This window comes from Haplochromis burtoni, unplaced genomic scaffold (assembly GCF_018398535.1).
Source record: "Haplochromis burtoni strain Fernald_Lab_line unplaced genomic scaffold, NCSU_Asbu1 Contig_572, whole genome shotgun sequence".
In the NCBI taxonomy this organism is placed as follows: Eukaryota; Metazoa; Chordata; class Actinopteri; order Cichliformes; family Cichlidae; genus Haplochromis; species Haplochromis burtoni.
This window is the reverse complement of record NW_024582933.1, coordinates 190,521-213,699: the sequence shown is the minus strand read 5'-3', so window position 1 is coordinate 213,699 and position 23,179 is coordinate 190,521. Positions and strand designations below refer to the sequence as shown.

At 39.9% G+C, this 23,179-nt stretch overlaps 2 protein-coding genes across 7 annotated transcripts in view; both read right to left on the bottom strand.

Annotated features, from left to right (window-relative positions):
• Positions 1-2,466: 2,466 nt before the first annotated feature.
• Positions 2,467-5,810, bottom strand: hsd17b7 (hydroxysteroid (17-beta) dehydrogenase 7). The gene is made up of 9 exons (XM_005948092.2): positions 5,608-5,810; positions 5,177-5,383; positions 4,965-5,057; positions 4,712-4,826; positions 3,550-3,744; positions 3,323-3,436; positions 3,188-3,244; positions 3,011-3,109; positions 2,467-2,918 (listed from the first exon to the last, which is right to left on the bottom strand). The coding sequence occupies exons 1-9, from the start codon at positions 5,640-5,642 to the stop codon at positions 2,811-2,813; spliced, it is 1,023 nt and encodes a 340-aa protein (XP_005948154.1). The 5' UTR covers positions 5,643-5,810; the 3' UTR covers positions 2,467-2,810.
• Positions 5,811-5,914: 104 nt separating this feature from the next.
• ddr2a (discoidin domain receptor tyrosine kinase 2a) overlaps positions 5,915-23,179 on the bottom strand; it is a 31,726-nt gene continuing 14,461 nt past the window's right edge. The window contains exons 3-17 of one of the 6 annotated variants that reach the window (XM_014329490.2): positions 15,577-15,679; positions 14,801-15,032; positions 14,401-14,548; positions 13,088-13,190; positions 12,005-12,188; positions 11,680-11,920; positions 11,193-11,252; positions 10,674-10,810; positions 10,372-10,585; positions 10,054-10,286; positions 9,833-9,960; positions 9,529-9,726; positions 9,209-9,443; positions 8,563-8,712; positions 5,915-7,611 (exon numbers count right to left, since the gene is read on the bottom strand). In XM_014329490.2, the coding sequence (XP_014184976.1) occupies positions 7,480-7,611; positions 8,563-8,712; positions 9,209-9,443; positions 9,529-9,726; positions 9,833-9,960; positions 10,054-10,286; positions 10,372-10,585; positions 10,674-10,810; positions 11,193-11,252; positions 11,680-11,920; positions 12,005-12,188; positions 13,088-13,190; positions 14,401-14,548; positions 14,801-15,032; positions 15,577-15,679 (2,498 nt within the window). In that variant the 3' untranslated portion in view covers positions 5,915-7,479. Of the gene's footprint in view, positions 7,612-8,562; positions 8,713-9,208; positions 9,444-9,528; positions 9,727-9,832; positions 9,961-10,053; positions 10,287-10,353; positions 10,586-10,673; positions 10,811-11,192; positions 11,253-11,679; positions 11,921-12,004; positions 12,189-13,087; positions 13,191-14,400; positions 14,549-14,800; positions 15,033-15,576; positions 15,680-23,179 lie in introns of all 6 variants that reach the window. The other 5 variants (XM_014329493.2, XM_014329492.2, XM_014329495.2 and 2 more) reach the window with 5 other exon arrangements.

The following is a 23,179-nucleotide window of genomic DNA, read 5'->3' as shown; positions in this document are numbered from 1 at the left end:
TGCGTATCTGCATGTTTCAGATCATCAAAAAAAAATATTTACACAAACATAACACAAGTGAATATAAAAATCAGTTTAAAATTATGTTTTATTGTATTAGTCTAAGAAAGCTATGCAAATAAACCTGGTCCTGTGTGAAAAGGTAATTACCCCCTGGACCTAATAGCTGGTTGTGCCACCCTTTGCAGCAAGAACCAAAATCAAGCGCTTGTGATAACTGGCAATAAGTGTTTCAGAACGCTGTGGAGGACATGTGGCCCAACCCTCTTTGCAAAATTGTTTCGATTCAGTCACATTGGAGGGTTTTCAGGCATAAATGGCCTGACCTTATGTGTATGTTCTTTAAGGTCATGGCAAAACAAAATGCAATCAGATTTAAGTCCAGATTTTGACAAAACCTTCATTTTGTTCTTGTTTAGTTGAGCTATTCAAGTAGTATATTTGCTAATGGTTTTCAGATTGTTCTGCTGCATAACCCAAATGTTCTTGAGCTTCAGAACATAAACTGATGGTCAGACATTCTCCCTTAAGACTGTTTGGTAGAGAGCAGCATTTATGATTCCATCAGTTAGGACAAGTGATCCAGGTCCAGAAGCAGGAAAGTTGCTCCAGACCATCACACTACCACCACCATATTTGACTCTTGAAATCTTGGAGATCACTGAAATGTTTTTGACATTGAGAAGGAAAAGTGGGAAGGAAAAGCTCAATTTTAAAAGTAATCACTGTTCCAGGTTGTATCCATTTATGGAAAATGGTTCCCTTTGTGGTTTGTTGGAGTCTCAAAGACATAGAGATGGTTTTCCAAGACTTTCAAGACTGATAGATGTCAGTGACTTTGTTTCTCAGCTGCTCCTGAGTTTCTTTAATTTGTGGTATGTTGTGCTGTTTTTGGAAATCTTTTAGCCTACTTCGCTTTGTCAGACAGGTTCTGTTTAAGTGATTCAACAGGCCTGATAATCCTGCTTGGGTGTGGTTGGTGAAAATGAACTCAGCTTTACAAAAAATGTGGTTAAAGAAAGTTAGTTCATGATTTAACAAGGAGACTAATTAATTTTTCACATGGGCGCAGGAATGTTTGGATAACCCTTAATAAATGAAATGATCATTTAAAAACAGCATTTTGTATTCACTGAGATTATCTTTGTCTAATATTAAAATGCATTTGATGATCTGCAACATTTTTGTGACATTTTCTTTTAATCAGCAGCTGTTCCACAGCACAGAATGAGTTATTTTCACCACCATGTTTCTGGTTCTGATATATTGTATTTGTTTACTTGGAAATTGAGAAACGGGCACATTAATGAGGAGACAGTGAGTAGTTGAGCATCATGCATCATCAAGAAAATGAAAACATTTAGAGTTTTAGTATGATGTAAGACTAAACACATGCACCAGTCTCAGTCTTATTTAATGTGTTGCTGGGATTAAATTAAAAATAACAACCTATACCTTAAAAAATATTCTCCAGTTTCAACATTTAATATGTTGTCTTGTCTGTAATATTTTCATTAAACAAACACGTTATAAATGATCTCTAAATTCCTGCACTTTTATGTGCATTTATATTTTGCAGTGCCACGTGGTAGTTGGATATATATATATATATATATATATATATATATATATATATATATATGTGTATATATATATATATATATATATATATATATATATATATATGTGTGTGTGTGTATATGTATATATATATATATATATATATATAACCTGTAGCCAATAAGCAAATATTAAATAGGCATATGTAATACTGTGAGTGGCTGAAAAGACAACCGAACACAAAGCAAGACCACACATTAAACAGAAGCTTGATGTTTTGTTGCTGGTTCTCCTCGGTAGTCTTAAAAAAACAAAAAAGCAGTAACTGTTTATATCGAAATTTTGAGAATCTTAAAAACTTCCATAATAGTCGACTTTAAATCGTCCGGGAATTTTTTTTTTTCCTATATCTGTCTCGCGTTTCTGAGTGGTCCAGCTCGAACGGTGATGCCACTTTTGCTGACTTCCCCCTCGCGACCAGACTTTCGGTAGTCCGTTCAGTAACTCCTGCATATGCGCAAAATGACGTCCGCAGTCACCAAAGCTATGATAGAGTCCTACGCGCTCATGATTATGGTCATGGGCACGTTTTTCATCTATTTCTGCGGGATGGTTTGGGCTTTTTGCAATCCGAAACTGAGCGGAGCAGAGGAGGAGTGCGAGACTGGAGACCAAACAATGGAACACGGAGATGGCTGCTGGGTTTCTGCCCCAGATCCTCCGGAGAGGTATTTCGAGAGCGCTTGTGCGCACCTGCCGGCACCTCCGTACACCGCCGAGAGGCTCACACGAAGTACCTATATCAACTTTTGGGAAGACACAGATAGTCTGCTGTCAGACTGCACTGCGTTTTGCCGTGAGGACCATGGGATTAACAACCAGATTGGAGAAAGTGGAGAAAATGCATAGTGGTGATCACATTTATTTCTGTGTATTTAGACTCCAAAACTGTGTTAGTAGCTGTGTTAGTAGGTTCTGATAATTTGTTAAGTCTCTGAATAAGAATTAGTGCAACAGGCAGTGCTTATTTGTATTGTTAGATGAAAATGTGTGCTGTCACAACATGCACCACACTCATCAGTTCCCACTTAAAATTCAGCCTTGCAGGTTGCTGTGACAGGTAGAGGTGTGTTATTTTTCTGACAGCCAGAGCACATAATCCTCCTAGGAGACCTGTGAGACGGGAATAAAATGTTTTCCATCCAGAACTGGGTGATCTGCATCAAGATGATCCTGCAGGATTTGGGGGATCACGGTGGGCTTTCCTTTTGTTCGTCCTTCAGTTTCTTCCTTACTTCTCTTTCTAGCTGCAGTAATTTCTCATACAAAGACTCCGATGTCTCCAAGTCAATGTCCATCTGTGAAGAGACACAGAAGACATATGTGGAACTACATTACAGACTGTTTTGACTCAACATTAGTTTTTAATGTAAATTTTTACCCGCCGTACCTTACGGGGCTGTGTGTAGTTGTTCCCTAGCCCAGATGTTAAGCTGTGATACTTTGCATATGGGTCCAGCGATTCAGGCTTTTGTTTAAATAACCAAAACTGAAAATAAGAACAGAATTGAGAACATGAATTTCACCTGAACTGTGTGTTGGAAGTGTGAATTTCTGTTTTACTTACCAGAGCTTCAGCTCCATTATAAGGTGTCAATGTGAAAGTGTTTGTGAACATTCTTATCTGTGAGTTTGAAAGAAATGCACATCTCAGATAGAGCCAAACACCCAACTATGCATTTGTAACAACTGTGTCACTCACAAGCCAGAAGATAGGCGTAAACAGTGTCCAGAGGAATGCTGGGAAGGAGGGCAGGATGTTGTAGGTCAGATTGGTCATCACAAAACCAGGACAAATCACAGATGAGTACAAACCCTAAAAAAAATAATGAGCACCAGGGTCACTTTCATCAAAATATTAGGAGCTTAAAAAAAGAAATGCAATTTCTGGTGTGAGTCAGTCATGGCATGTGAGGTGCATGAGCTGACCTGTTTATTGTAGTGTGTGTTGAGTGTGAGGCTGAGCAGGTCAGAGGCATATTTGGAAGAGCTGTAAGGCTGAGTGCCTTTTTTATGTTGAATGTCTTCGAGACTAAAGGCCGAACGATGAGCATTACTAGAGGAGGTCCAGACCAGCTGGGAGGTCCGGCCTGCACGGCACAGCATTGGCTCCAGCTCCCTGACCTTTATCATTAAAAGCAGAACACAAAATTACAGAAAGATAAAATTAAAACTTGCACTGCAGTTTGTCCAAAAAAGAAGCTAAATCCAAGGTAACTGGGTGAACTGTGTGAGAACAGATGAGATTACTGCATGTACTTAAAAACATCTGTATATTAAACTGGATGCTTATGCAGCAATCTGACATAACACTAAAACCAGCTGATATTATATAAGTAACCAAAGTAACTTTAACAAAATAGTATGGGGAGTGGAACCTAGGGTCCAGTGGGCTGTAGGGTTGACTGGGCTTGTTCTAGTTATTGATCTTGAAGGCCTTGGACTCTGTTCTTTTAAGCATTCGAAAGCAGTTTTGGGGGTTTGACAATGTGCACAGTCCTACGGTGGAAGGCCAGTTCTGTTTTGGGTGTCATTACTGTCTCTGTTTGGTCTACAAAAACATTTCTATGGGAGGAATGTGCCAAACTAATCTCCACATAAATGCCAGCGCCGAATCAGCCTTATTCTCTTTGCCTGGCAGTGGTTTTAATGTTGTGGCTAATCTATGTAGATTTTAAAGAAACTGAATGAGCATTTTAAGAAGATTCCACCAAAATGTCTAAAAGTGAGAGTGAACAGTTTTCTTAAGCGCACTGAAGACTGTTTTATAATTGCTGAAAGTTTAAACAAGAACTTTGAAAAGGTTACTTTGATGGCAGCCCCAATTTAGCCGAAAATGCAAAGTGAGCAGAATATTACCTGCTGTGACCTTATGGCTAGAGCAGTATGTGCTGTTAATTTTTAATGAGCATAGTTGCTAAGTGACAGACAGATCCAGTATCACCTATATTTGTTTCATCAAGGACAACCGACCAGCAATTAGTCTTCCTTCAGAAAACTATGACAAAGCACATCTCAGTACAATATTTTATGAGCAGATCTGTCTAAAATATGAAGATTATTCAGACACCAAATTACAAAAGTGACTCACAAAAAGAAAGTGACCAAAGAGATTTGTCATAAAAACTTCGTGGAGGCCATCTGGGGTAACACCATCCTGCTGTGTCAGAATGCCCTCACCGGTGGCAAACATTGTGATGACATTTCTGCAATACAGGTTTATAGAAATTTGAGGCAAAAGAAATGCAGCATGGGACACAGTTGAAGATGATGAAATATAAAGAAACTGTGATGCACTGTAGATAAAATTGAGGATTCAGGCACATCTAGAGTTACTAGTTTACCTGGAAAAGAGGCCTTTGAAAAAGGCATTTACATCAAACCGTGGATTTGGCATGATTCCTGCATTCAGGTAAAGGTAGTCCAGCCGGTCGTACCTGCAGATAACAAACAATGGTTGTCTATAGCACATAAAGAACTATCAGCATAACTGGTGATCAGTGATGATTTATCAAGTACAGATTTGATTTCTGTGTTTCTGAGTTCACCTTCCCACCTCTTTTTGACCTCCTGTGCAGCACTAATGACGGAGGAGATGCTGCTGGTGTCCACCTGCAGCAGGGCCACCTGGGCTTTGGGGTGAGAGGTGAGAAGTGCTGAGCGAGCAGCTTCAGCCCTGCGCATGTTCCTGCAGGCCAGACAAAGCTGGAGACCCTCTGTGTCCACTGAAAGGAGACGCTCACACAGTGCCAGGCCAATGCCACTGCAGGGAAATCCATATTACTATTACTACTAGTATTTACTACTACTACTACTACTTACAACAATACTTTACTACAGTATTACTGTTTAATACTGTGGATTAAATTCACTGAAAAAATGATATTTAGTCAAACATTTTTGTAATATAACTAGTAGTAAGTTCACTGAACATATAAAGTTTCCTGATTTGAAGGTTATCATTTAAAGAACAAAAACAGTGATTACCTATTGGCTCCTGTTACCAAAATCACCTTATTCATCCTGTTAACTTCAAACTGCCAATATAGAAAACTACATTTGCTGCCAAATGTTCTTTTAAGTCAGTTGATCCGTGCGAAGTCCTAAGAATGATTTCCTGATCTGTGAAGTAACAGTTTTCGCCCCACCTCTGAGTTCTGATTGGATGCTGTAGCAGCACTCCGCCAATAAGATCCACATGGTTGTCAGCTGATCATCTTTAGGGACAGCTCACTCAGACACAGCATGAAATATTCAGCTCTGTTCATGAATAAGACAAAAGCTCTCAAACAGATTCAATTTCCAGTTTAATTTTTATTTAATGAACAACTTTTGCTTACAGAAATATATAAAATATTCTCACTTAAACATTTGAGTACAAAGATGAAATGAATCTCAACATATTAGGACTTCATCTGCCTGCACTGAGCTGATGGAGAATGCCATGAAATGCTTTCTTTGTCTTGTGAGAACATCTGCAAGCTTCACAAATGTATCTTTAAACCAAATATCAGATTTAATTTGTAGAATGTCTTTGCCCAGATAGGGATAAGTTGAAAGGGCAATGATCTGAGCTTTCTCTTGATTTACAAAGAGGGACAAAGACCTGCAAAAGCAAAGCCTGTAAACACAGTTAAACTATCTGAAAGTCAGCACAGACGTGGACAAACAAACAAATCGTAGAGGAAATAATACAGAAGAAAAAGCCAACTGCAGAAAGCTAAACCTGTAGATGACTCATCAGATATTTATTTTTCATTTGCTTGTATAAACTACAGTGAAAGCGTTCACTCATAGGCATCTTATGGTTCTTGTCAAACACACCATTTAGGATGAATACCTACATTTAATCTGCTTTCAAAAAAAGACTTATTTTCTCTGTCATTTGTTCAACATCCACAGCACTCTCAGTAACATCTTTCCAATGACACTGACTGTAAACACATACTGTTGAACCAACGCGGCCTGGATTGCTGATAAGCATCTTCCAATATCTCATCGATTATCAATCACAATGGTTTAGAGCTTAGTGTATGATCAACTCAACAGTTTGCAGCAGGATAAAAGATAACGTAGAAATCCAAAATGTAACCTAGAGAATTATTGCATTGCATCAAATACAATACTCCAAATAAAGAGCATATTAATGCACAAACAAAACCAACGGAACAAACACATATTAACATATAAATACTAATACAAAATATTGATATTTGAGATTTAGAATTATCTGTTTAAAATACAGAGTCATATACATTTAATGTTGAAACCACGTCAAGGAGATGTAAAAGATGGTATTTCCTTGTTATTCTCGTCAATCTAAATGTGTGGTGATTAGATACTTGAGATAAGATGAACTGTAACAGTGATGGTTTTTCTGGACTTTCCTCCTCTACATTCAAGCAGTCTTCCAAGAGAAAACACTAGAGAGTTCAGTTGCATTAGTTTTGTTGTCAATATGAAAATTGCTGTAACATAGGAAATTTAAACCAACATTAACAAATGCAATTAAAATATATTTTCAAAAGTGCCAAATGTCACTTGCTACATTAAATTAGGCTTCATCGACATGAGTCAGAGCCTTAGGTCATGTTCTTAAGCATGTTTGAAGAATAGCGTAGTATAAAACAGCACTGGTTTTTTTGAGGAATATTTGTATGCCTATAAAACATCTTAGCCAACTTGTTTTTGCTAATAACTGACACACACTCACTCTTTTGGGTAGTACATAGTGCCCCCAACCCTGTTACTCTACAGAGACAAGCTTAAACCTGGATAATGTCTGCTGTTATTGCCATATTTTCATTTACTTCCAGAGATGAGCAGACTGGAAATCACTGTCTTTAACACTGCACTGGCTTAAGATTGTATTTCCAAGATGGCCCTGTGTATCTCCTGGAAGGACGGCCGTTCTTTTGCATTCCTCCTCCAGCAGCTCAGCATAATCTTGTAGAGCGAGTCCGGGCACAACACAGGTTGAGGCAGGTAGATCTGCACAATATGGATGAGATATTAACTCAGGGAATCAAAAGAGTTTACTGTTTTAGCACTTTAGATTGTTTAGCTGTTTCCTTTAATTGAAAAATACAATTTATTAAATAACTTACACTTTGGGTTCAGAGCAAACACATTCACCTCAATGGCTGTAATAATGGAACTAATAGAAGTTTATGGCTAACAAGAAATACACTGTGGAGGTGTTGATTGACACTGGCAAATAAAAAAATGAAGTCAAATTTATGAAATTAGAAAGAATTGTATCAAACTAGATTTTCAGCTGTGATTTTTAGACTAGTGGCTCCATTAGCTGACGAGGAGACACAAATCCATAGAAGGATTGTGTCAGGAGGCATCTGGTGTAAAAAAAAATGCTAAATCGAATATATAGATCGATTTGCTGTAGCTACCTTTTGTGAATAAGAGAGCACAACATTTTGTTAGAAGGCTCATTAAAACAATATGGAAATAAATATCTGAAACCAAACTAAATATATCTCATATCAAAACTAGTACATTTACATCATCATTCCCTAATATCTCCATAAATGACCTACTGTGTGAAGGTATGGGTATGTAGTACTTGGTGTTTGTTTGGTGAAATCCAGTGAGAAATTTATTTTCCTTTAGAATAGGATAAAGCTTCAGTTCAGTTCAGTTCATTTTTATTTCAAACATTTCAAACATGTGCCTTCACAATCATTACAAAATTCCATTATTTGTTTGAAAAGGAGTAGGCTGAAGTATTTACTTATTTGTCCCTACCCCCTTCAGCTAACACCTTTTCATTCATTAATTTGTGTTTTTCCCATTTTAATTGAATTCTTTGTCGTAAAACAATTTGTTTAATTTCTTAATTTTTTGTTCTGTTCAAAAATACTGATAATAACTACATTTTTCTTATTTAAAAAGAAACAATGACAAAATGCTTCTGGCAGCCCTCACCTGTCGTTTCTGGTCCCTGAAAAACTCTCCCGTGTTTTCTATCACCTGCTCATCAGTGAGCTGAGAGTAGGGCTGTTCCTTGCAGAAGTTTAGTATCTCCCACAGGGTCACCCCGAAGGCCCAAACATCGCTGGCTGTGGTGAACTTCCCCTGCAAAGCAGAAGATTGCAAACATGTTTTTTTTCTACTTTTTAATAATCACTGTACAAATAACAGCATTTAAACTGTTAATGTTTACTAATCAGTAATTGATTTGAAAGCTATCTGCTATCTGTTTTACAAGTAGACAAATAAATAGAGCATTAGACAGATAAGTAGACAGATGAGGTGTTGGTGACGTAAATCACACGATTGTTGTTTCAGCTGAAATTGGCAACACTGATGAGTAACAATCACAATGACATGTATCAACAAATACTAAATTTTTGTTTCAGTGTCAGTAGAAAAAAATAATACAGTATATCATCTCTATAAAACATTTTATACATAATGTCATAAAAATAACCGACAATCTATGGTATATGAATTATCAAATAATTGTTTTCTTTTATACTAAATTAAGTATTTACTAAAGTTTAATTAGATATCAATTTACAATTTATCAGTAACGGTTGAATAAAGTGATGTTTTTGCAGGAAGTCCTCACCAGCAGGATGCTTTCCCATGACATCCAGCGTATAGGCAGCACTGCCCGGCCCTGGATGCGATAGTAGTCCCCACTGTACAGGTTTCTGCTCATGCCAAAGTCAGCTATCTTTATTGTGTACTTTTTGCCCACCAGACAGTTTCGTGTGGCCAAGTCTCGATGAACAAAGTTAAGTGAGGATAGGTACTTCATCCCCGAGGCTATCTGAGTGGCCATGTAGCAGAGATTACTGAAGCTGGGGAGGACAGAGAATAAATATTCATATAATTTGCTTGAAAATCATGTTTACATGTGTTTGCATATATTAGCCACCTTCCTACCTCACAGTAGGTGCATTGCTAAGCAGAGCAAGATGTCCCTCTGGTTCGTGGCGGGACAAGAACTGGTTGAGATCTCCGTTCTCCATGTACTCTGTGATCATGCAGAAAGGGTCGCTGTGGATGCACACAGCTAGGAGGCGAATGATGTTGGGGTCCTTCAAACGTGACATGATCTTTATTTCTTTAAGGAAGTCATTCCTTCCAATGGAAAACAATTTGCAAGTTAAAGGTGAGAAAAATAAAAACTTCACATGTACGCTTGCAATTTCATTTCATTTAAAGGGTACAAGAAGCACCGGCACACCTGGCATTTTTATTGGCATCTGAACGGAGCATCTTCACAGCCACCAAGACGGGCTCATCTTCTGTGATGTCAAACAAAAACTCTTTATTCATAAACTCCTGCATTCCTTCTGCCTCACACAGGTGCACCTAGAAGAGAAACAGGGAGCGGGGAGAGTGAGATTCAAAACGTGACTTGTGTTTTATCTTATGCAAAGCTGTAACCAAAGCTGTAACCTGCACCTCTCCAAACTGGCCTTCTCCAAGCTTCTCTTTAAATGTGAGCAGTTTTCGTGGGAACTCCTCCACAGCAACATCCTTCCCTGACAACAGGTCCATAGTTACTGCAGGGATGGCATAGGTGTTGCTTCCAGTTACACCTTGTAGGTTTACAACATCTGCCTCTGCGTAGTGAGGGACGCCATCTTGGACTGCAAAAGAGGCAGTGGATTTAGAAGCAGAAGTGCTGGTCGAACCTGAAATGCAACATGGTAACTATAAATCAGTGCAAATGAATATAAATACATTTGAATTTGTAAGTACCCATGTTTGCCTGCTTACTGGGCTCTTCTGTTCTCTGTGAAAACTCCGGCAGCTTACTTATGAGGCGCGAAGGTTCCTGGTAGTCTGGACCGAGAGGAAAGATGTGCTCATAGGTGGAATTAGACTCCTGTGCATTGGTTGTATTCGACTGGTTGTGGGTGTGGTAGCCCAGTGTTTCACTCTGTATTGACAAACTAGTAGTTAGTTCGTCATCCAGCATCTGACGAGAGGCCTGAAATAAAAGATATAGAGGTGAAGAAACAGAACTGACCGCTTCTCAGAAGAAAGCTTCAGCTGAAACGCACAAACCGTGTGCTCACCTTCTCCAGCATCTTCTGCCACACCTGCCTCCACAGCATAATCACAATTATGGCTACAAGGATAAAGATAATGGCCACTAAACAGCCAATCAGAATGCGGGTGTTGCTGTCATCTACTTTGTGTGTGGGGTCATCTTCTGCAGTGAAACAGAGAGAGAGGCAAGAGTTGAAGATTTTGAAGGGAGTGTGCTCTTGCAGACCAGCCCAGGCCTTTCACCCTATGACAGCTGGACGGACCTGCTTTTGACCTGCATATCTAAAACCTGCTTAAATCAGTTTGTAAAATGCAAATGAAACATGGAAGTAAACAAATAATAATAAATCTCAATTGCTTTTCATTGATTGGAATAAGAAAACAGCAAAGAGACATCAGTAAGTTAAACTCTTGATAGTTTGCATGCTGTGTTGGTGCATTCATTATCACTGCCAAATGCTCAGACCAATGTCGTTGGGTGTTGCCACAGATTTTGTAACTGATAGGTGTATTATTAGTGTAAGTGAGGTGAGTATTGCACTAACCTGGTGGTGTGTTAGGTGTTTGCTCGGGTGGAGCCAGCGTTGTGTTGTACATGGCTGTGTCTGAAAGGGCAGATGGCACAGAGTTGATCGGAAATTAGCCGAGCTTGTCAACTTTTTATTAAAGCATAGTGAGAAAATAGTAGTATTTAGTATTTTTTCAGTAATTCCAGACTTGCAAAGAGAGGAAGTGGTGCCCTCAAGCACCTGGTGCTATTTGCAGAAGTCAAACGAGGGGCAGCCAATCAGAAGAAGGCAGGCTTATATGAGGCAGGAGTGAAAGCTACTTGTTTCAGACAGTGGATTGAAGAAAGGGCTGCACAAAGCCCACTATAAAATCCCAGTATGGGATAAGTATTTTTTTTAACCATTTGAAAGTACTTTAATCAATAAAAACACAGAGCTTGAAATGAGCATGATCCATTTTACAAACCTATTCTAAATACATAACAGACTAGCAGAGAGCATCACACAGCTCTCAAATGTGTACCTGACTGGAAGGTGATCTCGCTGAACAGCATCCAGGCATCAGCAAAATAGAACTGGCACTTGATGGCACTGGCCATGTGATTAGCCAGGTTGACGATGACGAAGCGGGCAGTCGGATTCTTCTCATCCGCCGCTGGGCTGAAGGAGAGCGGCGTGGCCTCCCAGTCGGAGTCAGAGCGGAAGTAACAAACCACCTGACGGAAGGCTTTGACGTGTCTCGAGAACATGTTGTTGCAGTGGACCTGAGCGGGGAAAAAGCCACCCGGTGAGATGTGTGGAGCTGAACAGTCATGGAGAATTTCAGCTTTTCTGATCACGAACCTCACCTTCATCGTGGTAAAGTTTCGTATGCGGTCAAACTCAAACATTATTTCTACAAATCCACTCGGGAAGCTCTCATTGTTCCAGCCCACGTAGTCATATCCTGGCCATCCATTGCGTTCATGACTTACTGTAAAATCGTCCAGGCCACACACTCCATCAGTCAGCTGGCCCAAGCCCTCTGTCATACTGAGAAACAGAGAGGTAGAGCATGCTTAATGCTCCGATCTTAAATTCTATGGAGCCTCATACTGAAGAATAACTTTTACTACAACTGGTTACTAAAACAGAAGTTGAAGAAACGTCTTTTCACTGCATTTAGCCGAGAGATTAAAACATTTGGGGAAGAGGTCAATGTGACATGTGGTGTGATTAACTCAGAAGAAATTCCACTTGATCCAAAGGTATTCGTGTTTGGCTTGTAACTAAGGACGTCACTATATTTAAATTAAATTAAATAAAAAACAATACAACAATGAATCTTGAGAGTAAAATATCATGTTTCAAATGCCAAAAAGCTACAGGCATTGTTTTGAAGAGAGAACTATTATGCACTGGATAATACAAATTATATCACAATATAAATCTGAAGGGCAAAAATAAATAATTTTTGGAAAGGTTAACTAGCCCTAGTAGGAACACTTTTCATATGTTGATCCAGCACTAGGTGGCAGCATTGCATAAATCATTTTTTAATCTTTGACTTTTGGCTTTGATATTGTAATATGGTCCATTTTCTTTTCCCTCTGCCCTTTTTCCTTGACAGAGAAAAGAAGCTTTGTGTCATGGAGGAGATTATTCACCCTACCATAACCCAAACATGAATGTCAACAAAATACTCAGATTGGTTCAATCTGGTTTTGTAACTGTGTGAGCGGGCTTGACTCAATTATTCCCATGAGGTATTGCCTAACAGTAAACCACCATGGCCCACTCACCACTGTCTGTCTCTGCTGTCACTATAGAAACTGGACAACAACATGGCAAAGGGGAGGATTGTAAGAGGGTGGATGTAAAGTGAGAGGGTTGTGTGTGATGGAGGAAAATGACAAAAAAAAAAAAACCCAATACATTAAACAGTCACACACCTGTAGATGATCGCTCCATCATACACAGAGTCATTGAGATAAACAGGATAAGCGGGCAAATTCATCTGTTCTCCCACTGGAACGTTGTATGAAACAAGGCCGTCTGCAAAGCAAAGAAAAATTATTCTTTTCTCTTTTTTTAAGTGAGAATCCCATGGACTTTTATGAGATCCATCATTCACGTCATGCAGAAAGCCTTTGTTGAAAACCACAAAGTTTGTTTTACATTGTAGTTCAGATTTTTACCAAAATGTCAAGCGTCACAAGAGACGGGTGGAATTTTCCACTTTGATAGCAGTAATAGTCCTCGATGAAGAAGCAGAACAAGGAAACAAAGAATATAAATGTAATGTTTAGGAGCAGTATGGGAGAAACGGGACTGTTTTGCCAGTGCTGAGAAAAGAAGGACTTAAAGGAAGCACAAGGAATGAACAAAACCGACTGAATAGCACTTTTACTTTAAGACACCCCCTTAAAGCTTCTAACACGCTGGAGGTAAAGTGACTTTTAAAAAGCAGTTGCTTTCTTTTTTTCTTTGTCATCCTCATGCGAGCAAAACAATCTGCTAACATGACCAATAAAGTCTGCTTCACAAACATTTCACTTTATATTCAAAACTTATCCAGCCATGCAGTATTAGTTCATGCACTAAAATCTGGAAATGTTTCAACAAAGGCACCTTTTTCATGGGACTGTGTAAAAAAATATGGCAAAATTCATCAAAGGTTTATTCAATATTATAGTTCAATGCATTTAATCAAAACTGAAAGTGCATTTGCAGGAGTAATGTCATTAATTAACCAGCTTTTTATTGATTCATTAGCTATACACGTGAATTTTAAACAAGGATGTGTTCACATGAGCATAAGAAGCATGCAGGGTCTCAAAATAATACATCATGACATTTGTGCCAGTTTTAAAGCTGGTTTTGGGCATTGATTTTTGCATAATATTTAAGGGAGCAGAGACAGAGAAAAAGTGCTTTAAAAAGTACACGTTGACTCTTTTTTCACTGATTAATAAAAAAAAGTTACCACGTAAAGGGACTAAAGTGCCTATAAAGTAGATGTTTAATATTTTCCTTGCCATATACTCATTAAGGGCACCAGTGTTTTTCAGACACTGCCCTGCCTGTCATTAAAAAGCAACAGATCCTCAGCTGATCCTCTCTATCTTTATGGGCTCAAAGATGAGGAGGATTTGTTGCTTCAGCTCAGCTGTTGAATTGCCTTTACAGTTCTTTGCACATTATTCATTATATTTCCCACTTTTCCCTCTGCACGGTTTTCCCTTCCACCTGATCCACCACTTACCCAGCCATTCACAGCCATAGAGCTCCACTCTCATGCAGACATTCATGGAGTGGTCTGTGACTGGCATGAAGCGGACATAGCGAGCAATTATGGGCGGTTCGAGGTCCTTGAGGACAATGTCGTAGGCGTTTCTGTTTCCCTCGATCACCTGGAGGTCAAACAAATGCACTGTTATGGCAGACACTAATGACTGAGAGTCACAGAGTTTATAGATAGCAAAGCCATTGCATCACTTTAAACTCAGTCATAATAGGTCCAAGTAATGAGAGGCACTAAAAGGGTAAAATCAGTACAGCGTTATCATTTGCTGTAAAGGTCCAAATAGATATGACTGCCAAACCAGAAAAAGATGTAGTTTCACCTGATTTACTGCAGAGGACAAACTCTATGGTGCATTTACCTGCTTGCCCTGTCTGTTTTTCCACGAGATCCAGCGACTGCCATCACGACTGTACTTGATCTTGTACATCTGGGCGAACTCATTACCCATGCCTCCTGCGTGACGACCTTGGGTGCCCACGAGCGTGATAAAGTGGAGGGAGCGCAGGTCAATCTGGAGGAACTCCTTCAGGTTATCTGGCTCCACTGTTATCTCCGGACACCACGCGCCATCGCCCTCCTCAAAGTCCAACCTGGAGAAATAAATGGAGGGAGAGAGAAAGACAAATAATAGTAGATGTGCACATTAGAATTACAGCCGGAAAGGGAGCAACGGAGCAGAAACGTTAGGACTTGACAGAGAAGAAAAAGGTGAGAGGAAAGTAAAAGTGAGTTCAGTGTTGGATTTCAGTTCCTGCAGCCTGCTATGAAAACACTTTGGTGAAAGGCTGCATCGTAAATTCATCTTAAAGTGTTAATTTCAGGCAGGGGCCTGGCACAGGAAAGACGGCGCTGGGCAAGACTGAAACTCCAGCCAGGATGGATGGGGAAAGTATATTACATCATTATCCTGATACTTACTGAGGGCCACCCAAGTTCTAGAGCAGACACACACAGAGACACACAATCATGCGGCTGTAGGTTAGAACTGATACCCCAGTCTGTGGTTAACTGCAAATAAACAGGCACAGGCACCTTGCAGGATAAACCACCCACACATATACACACACACTCACTCATTATCAGGGTACACATGCCATGAAACACGTATGTAAGAGTTTGTAGAGAGATACCTACCTGCCGTATCTTGCAGCTGTGGATTCAGACCACTGACTAGAAGCAGAAATGTCCTCATCCTGTATCTGTCCTCCTGACATCCCCAGAGGATACCGGCACACACCTGAAACACCACAACATCCATCAATTGAAATCACAAATATGCAAGCAGACAGACAAAGCAGCCTGATGTTTTCTCAGCCATAAACACCACTGAGCCAGTGGGGTGCATGTGGCGGGGGGATGGGGGTTGCTGATTACAAGTCCTTCTGTCAATGAGAAGCTTTTTCTCTTTACTAGCACTTGTGAAAGCAGTAATTCTCTTTTAACTTGCTGTGAGTCCACTTTTGATTATGCAATTATGAAAAGGCCAGAGTTACACAGTAGCATTTTGGTAACGACGCAAGCAGGAAAATATGATTTTTCCACTGGTTTCCTTTTTTTCAGCCTATTAAAAATTCTGATGAGGGAAAAATGGAAACCAGATTGGTTAGTATTACACAGCTTGCAGAAAGTAACTTAGTACATATACTCAGCTACTTTAGTCAGGAAATGTTTGCAGTCTAACGTTTTTTGTAATTGTGTTTATCTACTCTGAAATTGTGTATTTTTTAACAGCACTCAAGTTGCTCTGTGTCTTTAGCTACAGTTTCTTTTGTCATCGGTTTTGAGTTTTTGTGAGCTCATGTTTTCTTTTGTTTTGAGCATGATTCATATTTTGTTTTGGTTTTGTTCTTCATTTTTGTTTAAATTTAGCTTTCTGTTTTATTTATTATACCTTCCTGGTGGTCCTACTTTATATTTAGCCTGTCATTTGAGTCTTGCTTTTTAGTTTGCCTTTTTGATTGGGTTTGTGTGTGTGTGTGTGTCTAGTTTGCACTTAGCTTTCTACTCATTAAGGTATTTTTTTTTAATTATCTTGTGCTTAGAAGCCTTGTTTATTTTCCGATGCTTTGTATGGGCTCTTTATGGTCTATTTCCTACTTTTGCTGTTTAAGACTGAGGTCTATTTGCGTTCCTTTATTTGTTGAGTCTTTGTTACTTTTGGTGGCATTTATTTTTAAATTAATGCCACCTCTATGCTCCTTGTCTGTCCTTCCATCACTCTGTGTTTGCCCTTTTACTTTCAGTGTTCCTGTTTTCCTTCTCATCTCCTGTGTCAAGTTAGTTTTTTTCTCGTTTAGTCTTTATTTCCCATTTTATTTTGGTCAATGTTTAGCTTTCTGTATTTTGTCTAGTTTTACTACACCTGCCCATTGTCTTGATTGTTTTCAGCTTTGTTTAGTTCCCCAACTGTGTTCTCTTCCCTCATTACCTCTTCTGTATATATGTATGTATTGTCTCAGCCTTCCTTTGTCACATTGTATATTTAGCTGTATATTCTCTGAGCTTGGTTTTCTGTATATTTGAAATCCCTGGATTTACTTTCTGAATAACTGGGTATGGACTATCAGCATTAAATGTCCTCTTTGTGTTTGCCTTCTGTGTTCCTGTGTCTTGCTGCCTATGTTGGAAATGAATCCATATTCCACATGTGTGTCTTGGCAGAATGACATTTTAAAGAATGACAACATCAGATATAAAGCATAATGATACATATATAAAGAAGCTGCCTACATATTGATGCATTAATGAAAGAAAATACTAAAACACTGACACAGACAATTGTGTTTTCATAGTGGCGTAATATTTAACTATATTACTTGGCTAATCCTAACTCAGATGTGAGTGGTTTTCTCAGTGTGACGATGTCCCCATCCAGTGGGTGCGAGGGTGTCACTGAACAGTTTGATATGTGCACAATGTAAATCACACTCTCTGGCCTTTCCAGTAATCAGACCCTAACCAAACTGAACACCCACAGGAGACTGTGGACCAGTGACAGTGCTTTCCACCACCAAAAGCACTGTCATGACAGAAAAATGGAAAAATGTTTTTCCAAGCTTCCAGTAGAGCCACCCACCACCTTGGTAAGACACTCTTTATTGGGTTGTTTTCTCTTTGTTTGTCACCCATTTTTATCAGCCCTTTGAAAAAAACAGTTAGCTTTAAAAACACTAATACATTTAGCTCAACCTCAATATATCCTCTTGTTTAAAAAATGAAAGGTTTTTCAGCCCAGCTATTTTTGAATTCTTGGAATTTAGTAGAGGTTCCTTGTAGCTAGAATAATCCTCATGATGGTCTTTGCTATAGCTGGTCAGTTCACCCACTGATTGGCCGCCCCTCACAAGCAGAAGGCTAGAAAAAAGCAGGTTTATGGCACTTCTGTGCTCACAGCCAGAGCTGTGTGTCTGAAATAATCATTTTAAGAAAATCCACTCTCAATGAGCAGAAATCCGTTTAAAACCACTGATTAGGAGCTAAATTTTCTCAGTCTAGAGTATGTGCTTTTGTACACAAGCTTACTAACAATATATATGATCAAAATAAGAGAAACTATAATAGGTCCACTTTAAGAAGACTCAAAGCTAAATATCTCTTGGCCATGTCTTTACAAACAGCAGTAAATATTGTATCAATCTTCTAGTCTAACTCGTTCCACCTCTGTTAAACCTGCAGTCGCACCAACATATCATCAAGGTATTTTTTTAACTTGATAAGAGGACCACTTCTACTTAAGTGTTTCTTTTTAAGCAGGAATTTCCTGGGAGACTGTCCACCTCCTGTACTTAAATCAGTTATCACACTGTTAAGCAAACGTCTCCCCTAACTCTCCCCAGACCCTCCGCAGTGCTCGACGGTGATGAAAATTCAAACTCGTACTCAAACATTCACCAGACAGAAATATTTCATTCCCAGCTTCTGTCAAGAAACCTGAAAAACTTGATGGATAGTGCTGGATGAAGGGGTGGGGTAGTGCTGTGGGAGGACTGTACACATATGCATGCGCATACACACACGACTACACACTCTGTGCCCTCAAATTGTGGTTCCTTATTGAAATAATAAGCTGTATCCATTCGGTGTTTCTGCCAGTGAAAACAGCACTGGTATCAAGCACATGAGGATTGAGTTATTCTATGCATGTGTGTGTGTGTGTGTCTATGGTCAGAGTGACTGGTGCCCCCACTGTGCGGTCAATAAAACCATTATGCCCATCGTTTCCTACATGGCCCTCCACCCCCTCAAGCTCCTTTCTTCCTCTCTCCCCTGTGTCCCATCCTGTGTGGTCCCTCCTTGCTCTCCTCTGACCATCTGAGTGGTTAAAAGAGATTAAAGTTAACAGCATGCTTTACAAAATCTTCATCTCATTAAGACTCAGTGAGCTAGAGGCTAACTGAGCGTGATCCAGCCAACATGGCATCTATTAACTTTTATACGCCTCTGAATGAATTAAGCGATTTATGGGTGTTTTCAGAGGCCAAAAAAGGGGCACTCTTGACAGGTTGGGAGAGATACTATGTTTGGCTCCTAGACTAATTCCACCTAATAGGATATGACCACCATGCAACCTGTTTTGAACCATGTATGAAAGAGTCTTTGAAAAATTTGATTTCTGCATATGTGATAGCATCAGGTCGCAGCCTTTAGCTAGGTTGGAGGTGGAAGTTAAAGGGAGTCTGATCAAGTTCGCCTGGCCCCTTGTTTCACAAAAAAACCCTTTGAGAAGATGCCAGCAAGAGCTTGAGGTCCAAGGCCTCCTGTGTCCTCCTCTTGCTCTTTATGTCTCCCTGTTATTCTTTCTTCCTCTGATCCTAATCTCCTCCAAATATTTGCTTAATAGTCGAGATGGGGAGACGCCTTACGTTTTGGAAGTTGGAGCGCGCACAGATACACAAAAGAGCAAGAGTAGATGAAACCACAAACACGCATGAAAGCTTCGTTTTGGCAGTGACACGGTGAAGGAAGCACAAACAAAAACTCTTCCAGATGTCTACATTTACCTCCTCTGACCTCCTCTCATCTTGTCCTCACTAACCTTTGCTGCCCTCCTCACTCCATCCCGCATCATTTATCCCCTACTGTTTATATCCCTCCCCTCCTACAATTTCTCTCCATGCACCAGATCGCTGTGGCAATAAACAGACCACATCAACCAAAACCATCCTACTCGTCTCATGTTCCAAGTAAATTAGTGGTATCCTTAGATGCGTAATTACAAAACAATTTCAGGTGCTCGAACTGCACAAATGACAGCTGGAGTAAAGGGGAAAAAATAATCAAACCTCCTTCAAGATGAACTGCAGAGATGTGTAATACACGAATCCCAATCCAGTCAAAGAACGACACTGTTTGAAAACAAACGATGAATAGTAATCACTGGTTTCAGACTGACATGTAGCTGAAATCTGTCCTTTTGTGGCAGCTCAGTCCAGCTAGATTAGGGGGTTTGAGGTGGTTGGCGCTCCCGCACTTTTGAATGCCAGCAGAGCCTCGTTCGCACAGAGGTGAAGAGTGTAAACAGACACTGAGGTGGAGAGTGAGTGAGCAAAGCACAGCAGCTCTTGTTATTTACTTTAACTGTCTCTGCTATGAAACACAGTCAAAAGTTAAGAGAATACTTTCAGTGACCATTTTGAGGTGAAATTGCCCAAGACGCAACGAATGAAACAGGAGCCATTATCAGACCCTTTAACCACATCCCAGAGAGAGTCAGAGCGAGAAAGAGGCGGGTTTCAGTACGCCCTGCCGGATGTGTGACCGCTCTTCCAAATGTTGGTTTTTGCTGTGTTTATTTATCTACCCGACCCACTCAGAGGTGACCCCCGGGGTGAGTTGTGGGGGCAGTCCAGTGTGTGCATTTGGATGTATGGACACATACCCCACTCCCCTTATGTGCACACCCACCACCACCATCACCACAACCCATCAGGCTTCACATTGAGCTGCACTATCTAAAAATATCACCCGTGAAAAAAGGTGGAAAAATACTTGCCTTGTGTGGTGGAGGAATAAAGAGAGAGAGAGATGAAGAAGCAATGGACCAAACCTCTCGCTCACCTCTTGATTTTTACCGCACCCTGCACTGAAAGGCAGACTTGTTCTTTAGCTTTTGCAGTTCAACCACTGACTGCACAGACACACACACACACACACACCGCAGTCATGAAAGTTTATGTTCACATATCTGTCCCTTATGTGTCAGTCATGTTTTGGTTTCATTGCCTATAAATAAGCTGTCTGCTTTATTGTATCTCCGAGACCATGACCATGTAAACTTATAGCAGCCACTGTGGCCACAAATGGGAATTTACATGGTTATGGCTCAAGTCAGTCACCTAAGTCAGTTGCTTTAAAGCTGAATTAATCAATATTTCTATCAAAAAATTGCATGTGATATGAAAGGTTTGCTGTGCATACCATTTTAGCAGCTTCTGGGTCAATGGTGGGCAATTAATTTCCCCAAGGACACACATTAGAAACTGGGGCTTTAGTGGAAGTTTGCACCGGAAGGTTGCCGGTTCGAGCCCCGGCTTGGACAGTCTCGGTTGTTGTGTCCTTTGGCAAGACACTTCACCCGTTGCCTACTGGTGGTGGTCAGAGGGCCCGGTGGCGTCAGTGTCCGGCAGCCTCTGTCAGTGCGCCCCAGGGTGGCTGTGGCTACAATGTCGCTTGCCATCACCAATATGTGTGTGAATGGGTGGATGACTGGATGTGTAAAGCACTTAGGGACTAGTAAAGCGCTATACAAATACAGGCCATTTACCATTAGCATCCAGGCTGTAAATATAAACCATTAACCAAGTTATTTGACTATAAGCTTCTTGATATTTGACATTAAGTAAGGTTGCAGCAGCAAATTTGCAAAGACTGGCATTTAATTAATTCCTCACCTCACATAATTTATATTCTTATTGTAGTGAAATTCACTTTTATAAGCTCTCAAATTCGACTGCATTCATTCATTCAAGACTTAAACATCCTCAAAAGAAGAAGCCCACACAATAATAGTACTGCCCAATATTTGGATGCTCTGCCCTGGCCTGTGCTCGTGTCCACACTTCCTCCCCGCCCTCCTCCTCTCTCCACAGTGAAATAAAGTTCGCCTACTCACGATTAAAATGGGAAAAACAGGGATGGTATAACTCCATTGCTTGGGAATTTTAAACAGGGGAAAGTTGGCATCACTCAGCATCTTAGCTCCACTAAATTCAGCAGTGAATATTTCCACACAGTGAAAAAACGACTCACTTCTCAATGCAACACAAGTAAAGCATTAGACAGAATTATAGGTGGATATGTCCTGCTTCCGTTTATTACAGCAGGTTGAGATTTGAGTTTTTAGTGGAGGACAGTGACAGCGGATGTGAATGCTTTAAACAATGGTTTGGATCAGATTTTAAACGGGATCAAATGTCTTAAATGGTGAACTTGTTGAACGCTGACAACGATCAGATACACAAACAGTCTTTTCCTTGACTTATAAGTGGTCAGATACTGGGAATTGCACACCCCACAGACACACACACAAACACAGAAATGGTGGGGAGAAAGACAGAGCCTATTTCAATGGACTTTCCTGCTGTCAGAATGTCTGGTATGCATTAGCCACAGACTCCAGTGGGATAGCTGGATCACAGCATGCGTGTGCATGCGGGTATATGCATGCAAGCAGGCGCACAAACACGCACACATGCATTCACTCACTCACAAAAACAAGGAAAAAAGACAGACAAGAGGGAGAAGCTATAACAGAGTCAAATACTCAACGTGTAATTGAGAAGATATCTCATAAGACATGTTTGAAAGTTTTGGTACTGAATCCTGAAAAGGCTTTCACATATGGCTATATAGGTCAGAAATGCAGCTATTAATAACTACGTATAAGGAAATGCTTGAAAGTAACCACAGCATGCAGGCACTATTTTACTTATACTCCTTGACACCCTTTGATCTCAATTGCAACCAGGCTGAATTTATTCTGTTGTCTTTGGATTGATGAATAAATGAGTGCCAGAGTGAGTCAGGTTCAAATGTGCGTTTACCTGTGATGTGGTTGTGTAAGTATTTGTGTTTGCCTGTGCAGTTCAGTGGTGAGAATGAGAAAGAAACATGTAGAAAACAGCTGTTGTTAAAAAAAGGAAAAAGAAAAGTTGTGTTTCTTAAAAAAAATACTTTGGTTTGGTGGGTTTGAAAAATGTAATGTTTGTAGTTTTGCTTCAGCAGTGTCCATTTGAGAGAGCAGAAAAGCCCCAGGCCTGTCATCATGACCTCATGTTTGCTTTTACTTTCATACTTTCTCAAAATAAAATTGGGTTTACGGTCTTAAAATGCTGCAGAACATCATGTAAGAAAGTTTTATTTTGAAAGTGGAAGTGGGGTGTAGAAAGGCTGGAGGATGTGGAAGTGATGGGGCACTTTTTTTTTCCACTGTTGTTTTTTTTTTTTAACATTTCTTGGCAGAGCTGTCGGGATATAACCTGTAAACCCTGTTTTGAACTTTTCTGACAAAACCATTATTAATTACTGTTATTAGATCTGAAATACTGTGGCATATATGTCATTCATTATTCTTTCAACAATAAAGAAAACTGAACCTGATGACAGAAGCTTTGAAACTGAAATCATAAACAGTAGCCAGCTCGAGGTTTTTACTGGCAAATATCTGCTGCATTTCTACAATTTCAACAATAACTAGAAAGCTCTCTTTGGTTGCTTTTTGACTCAATCTTTGCCCATT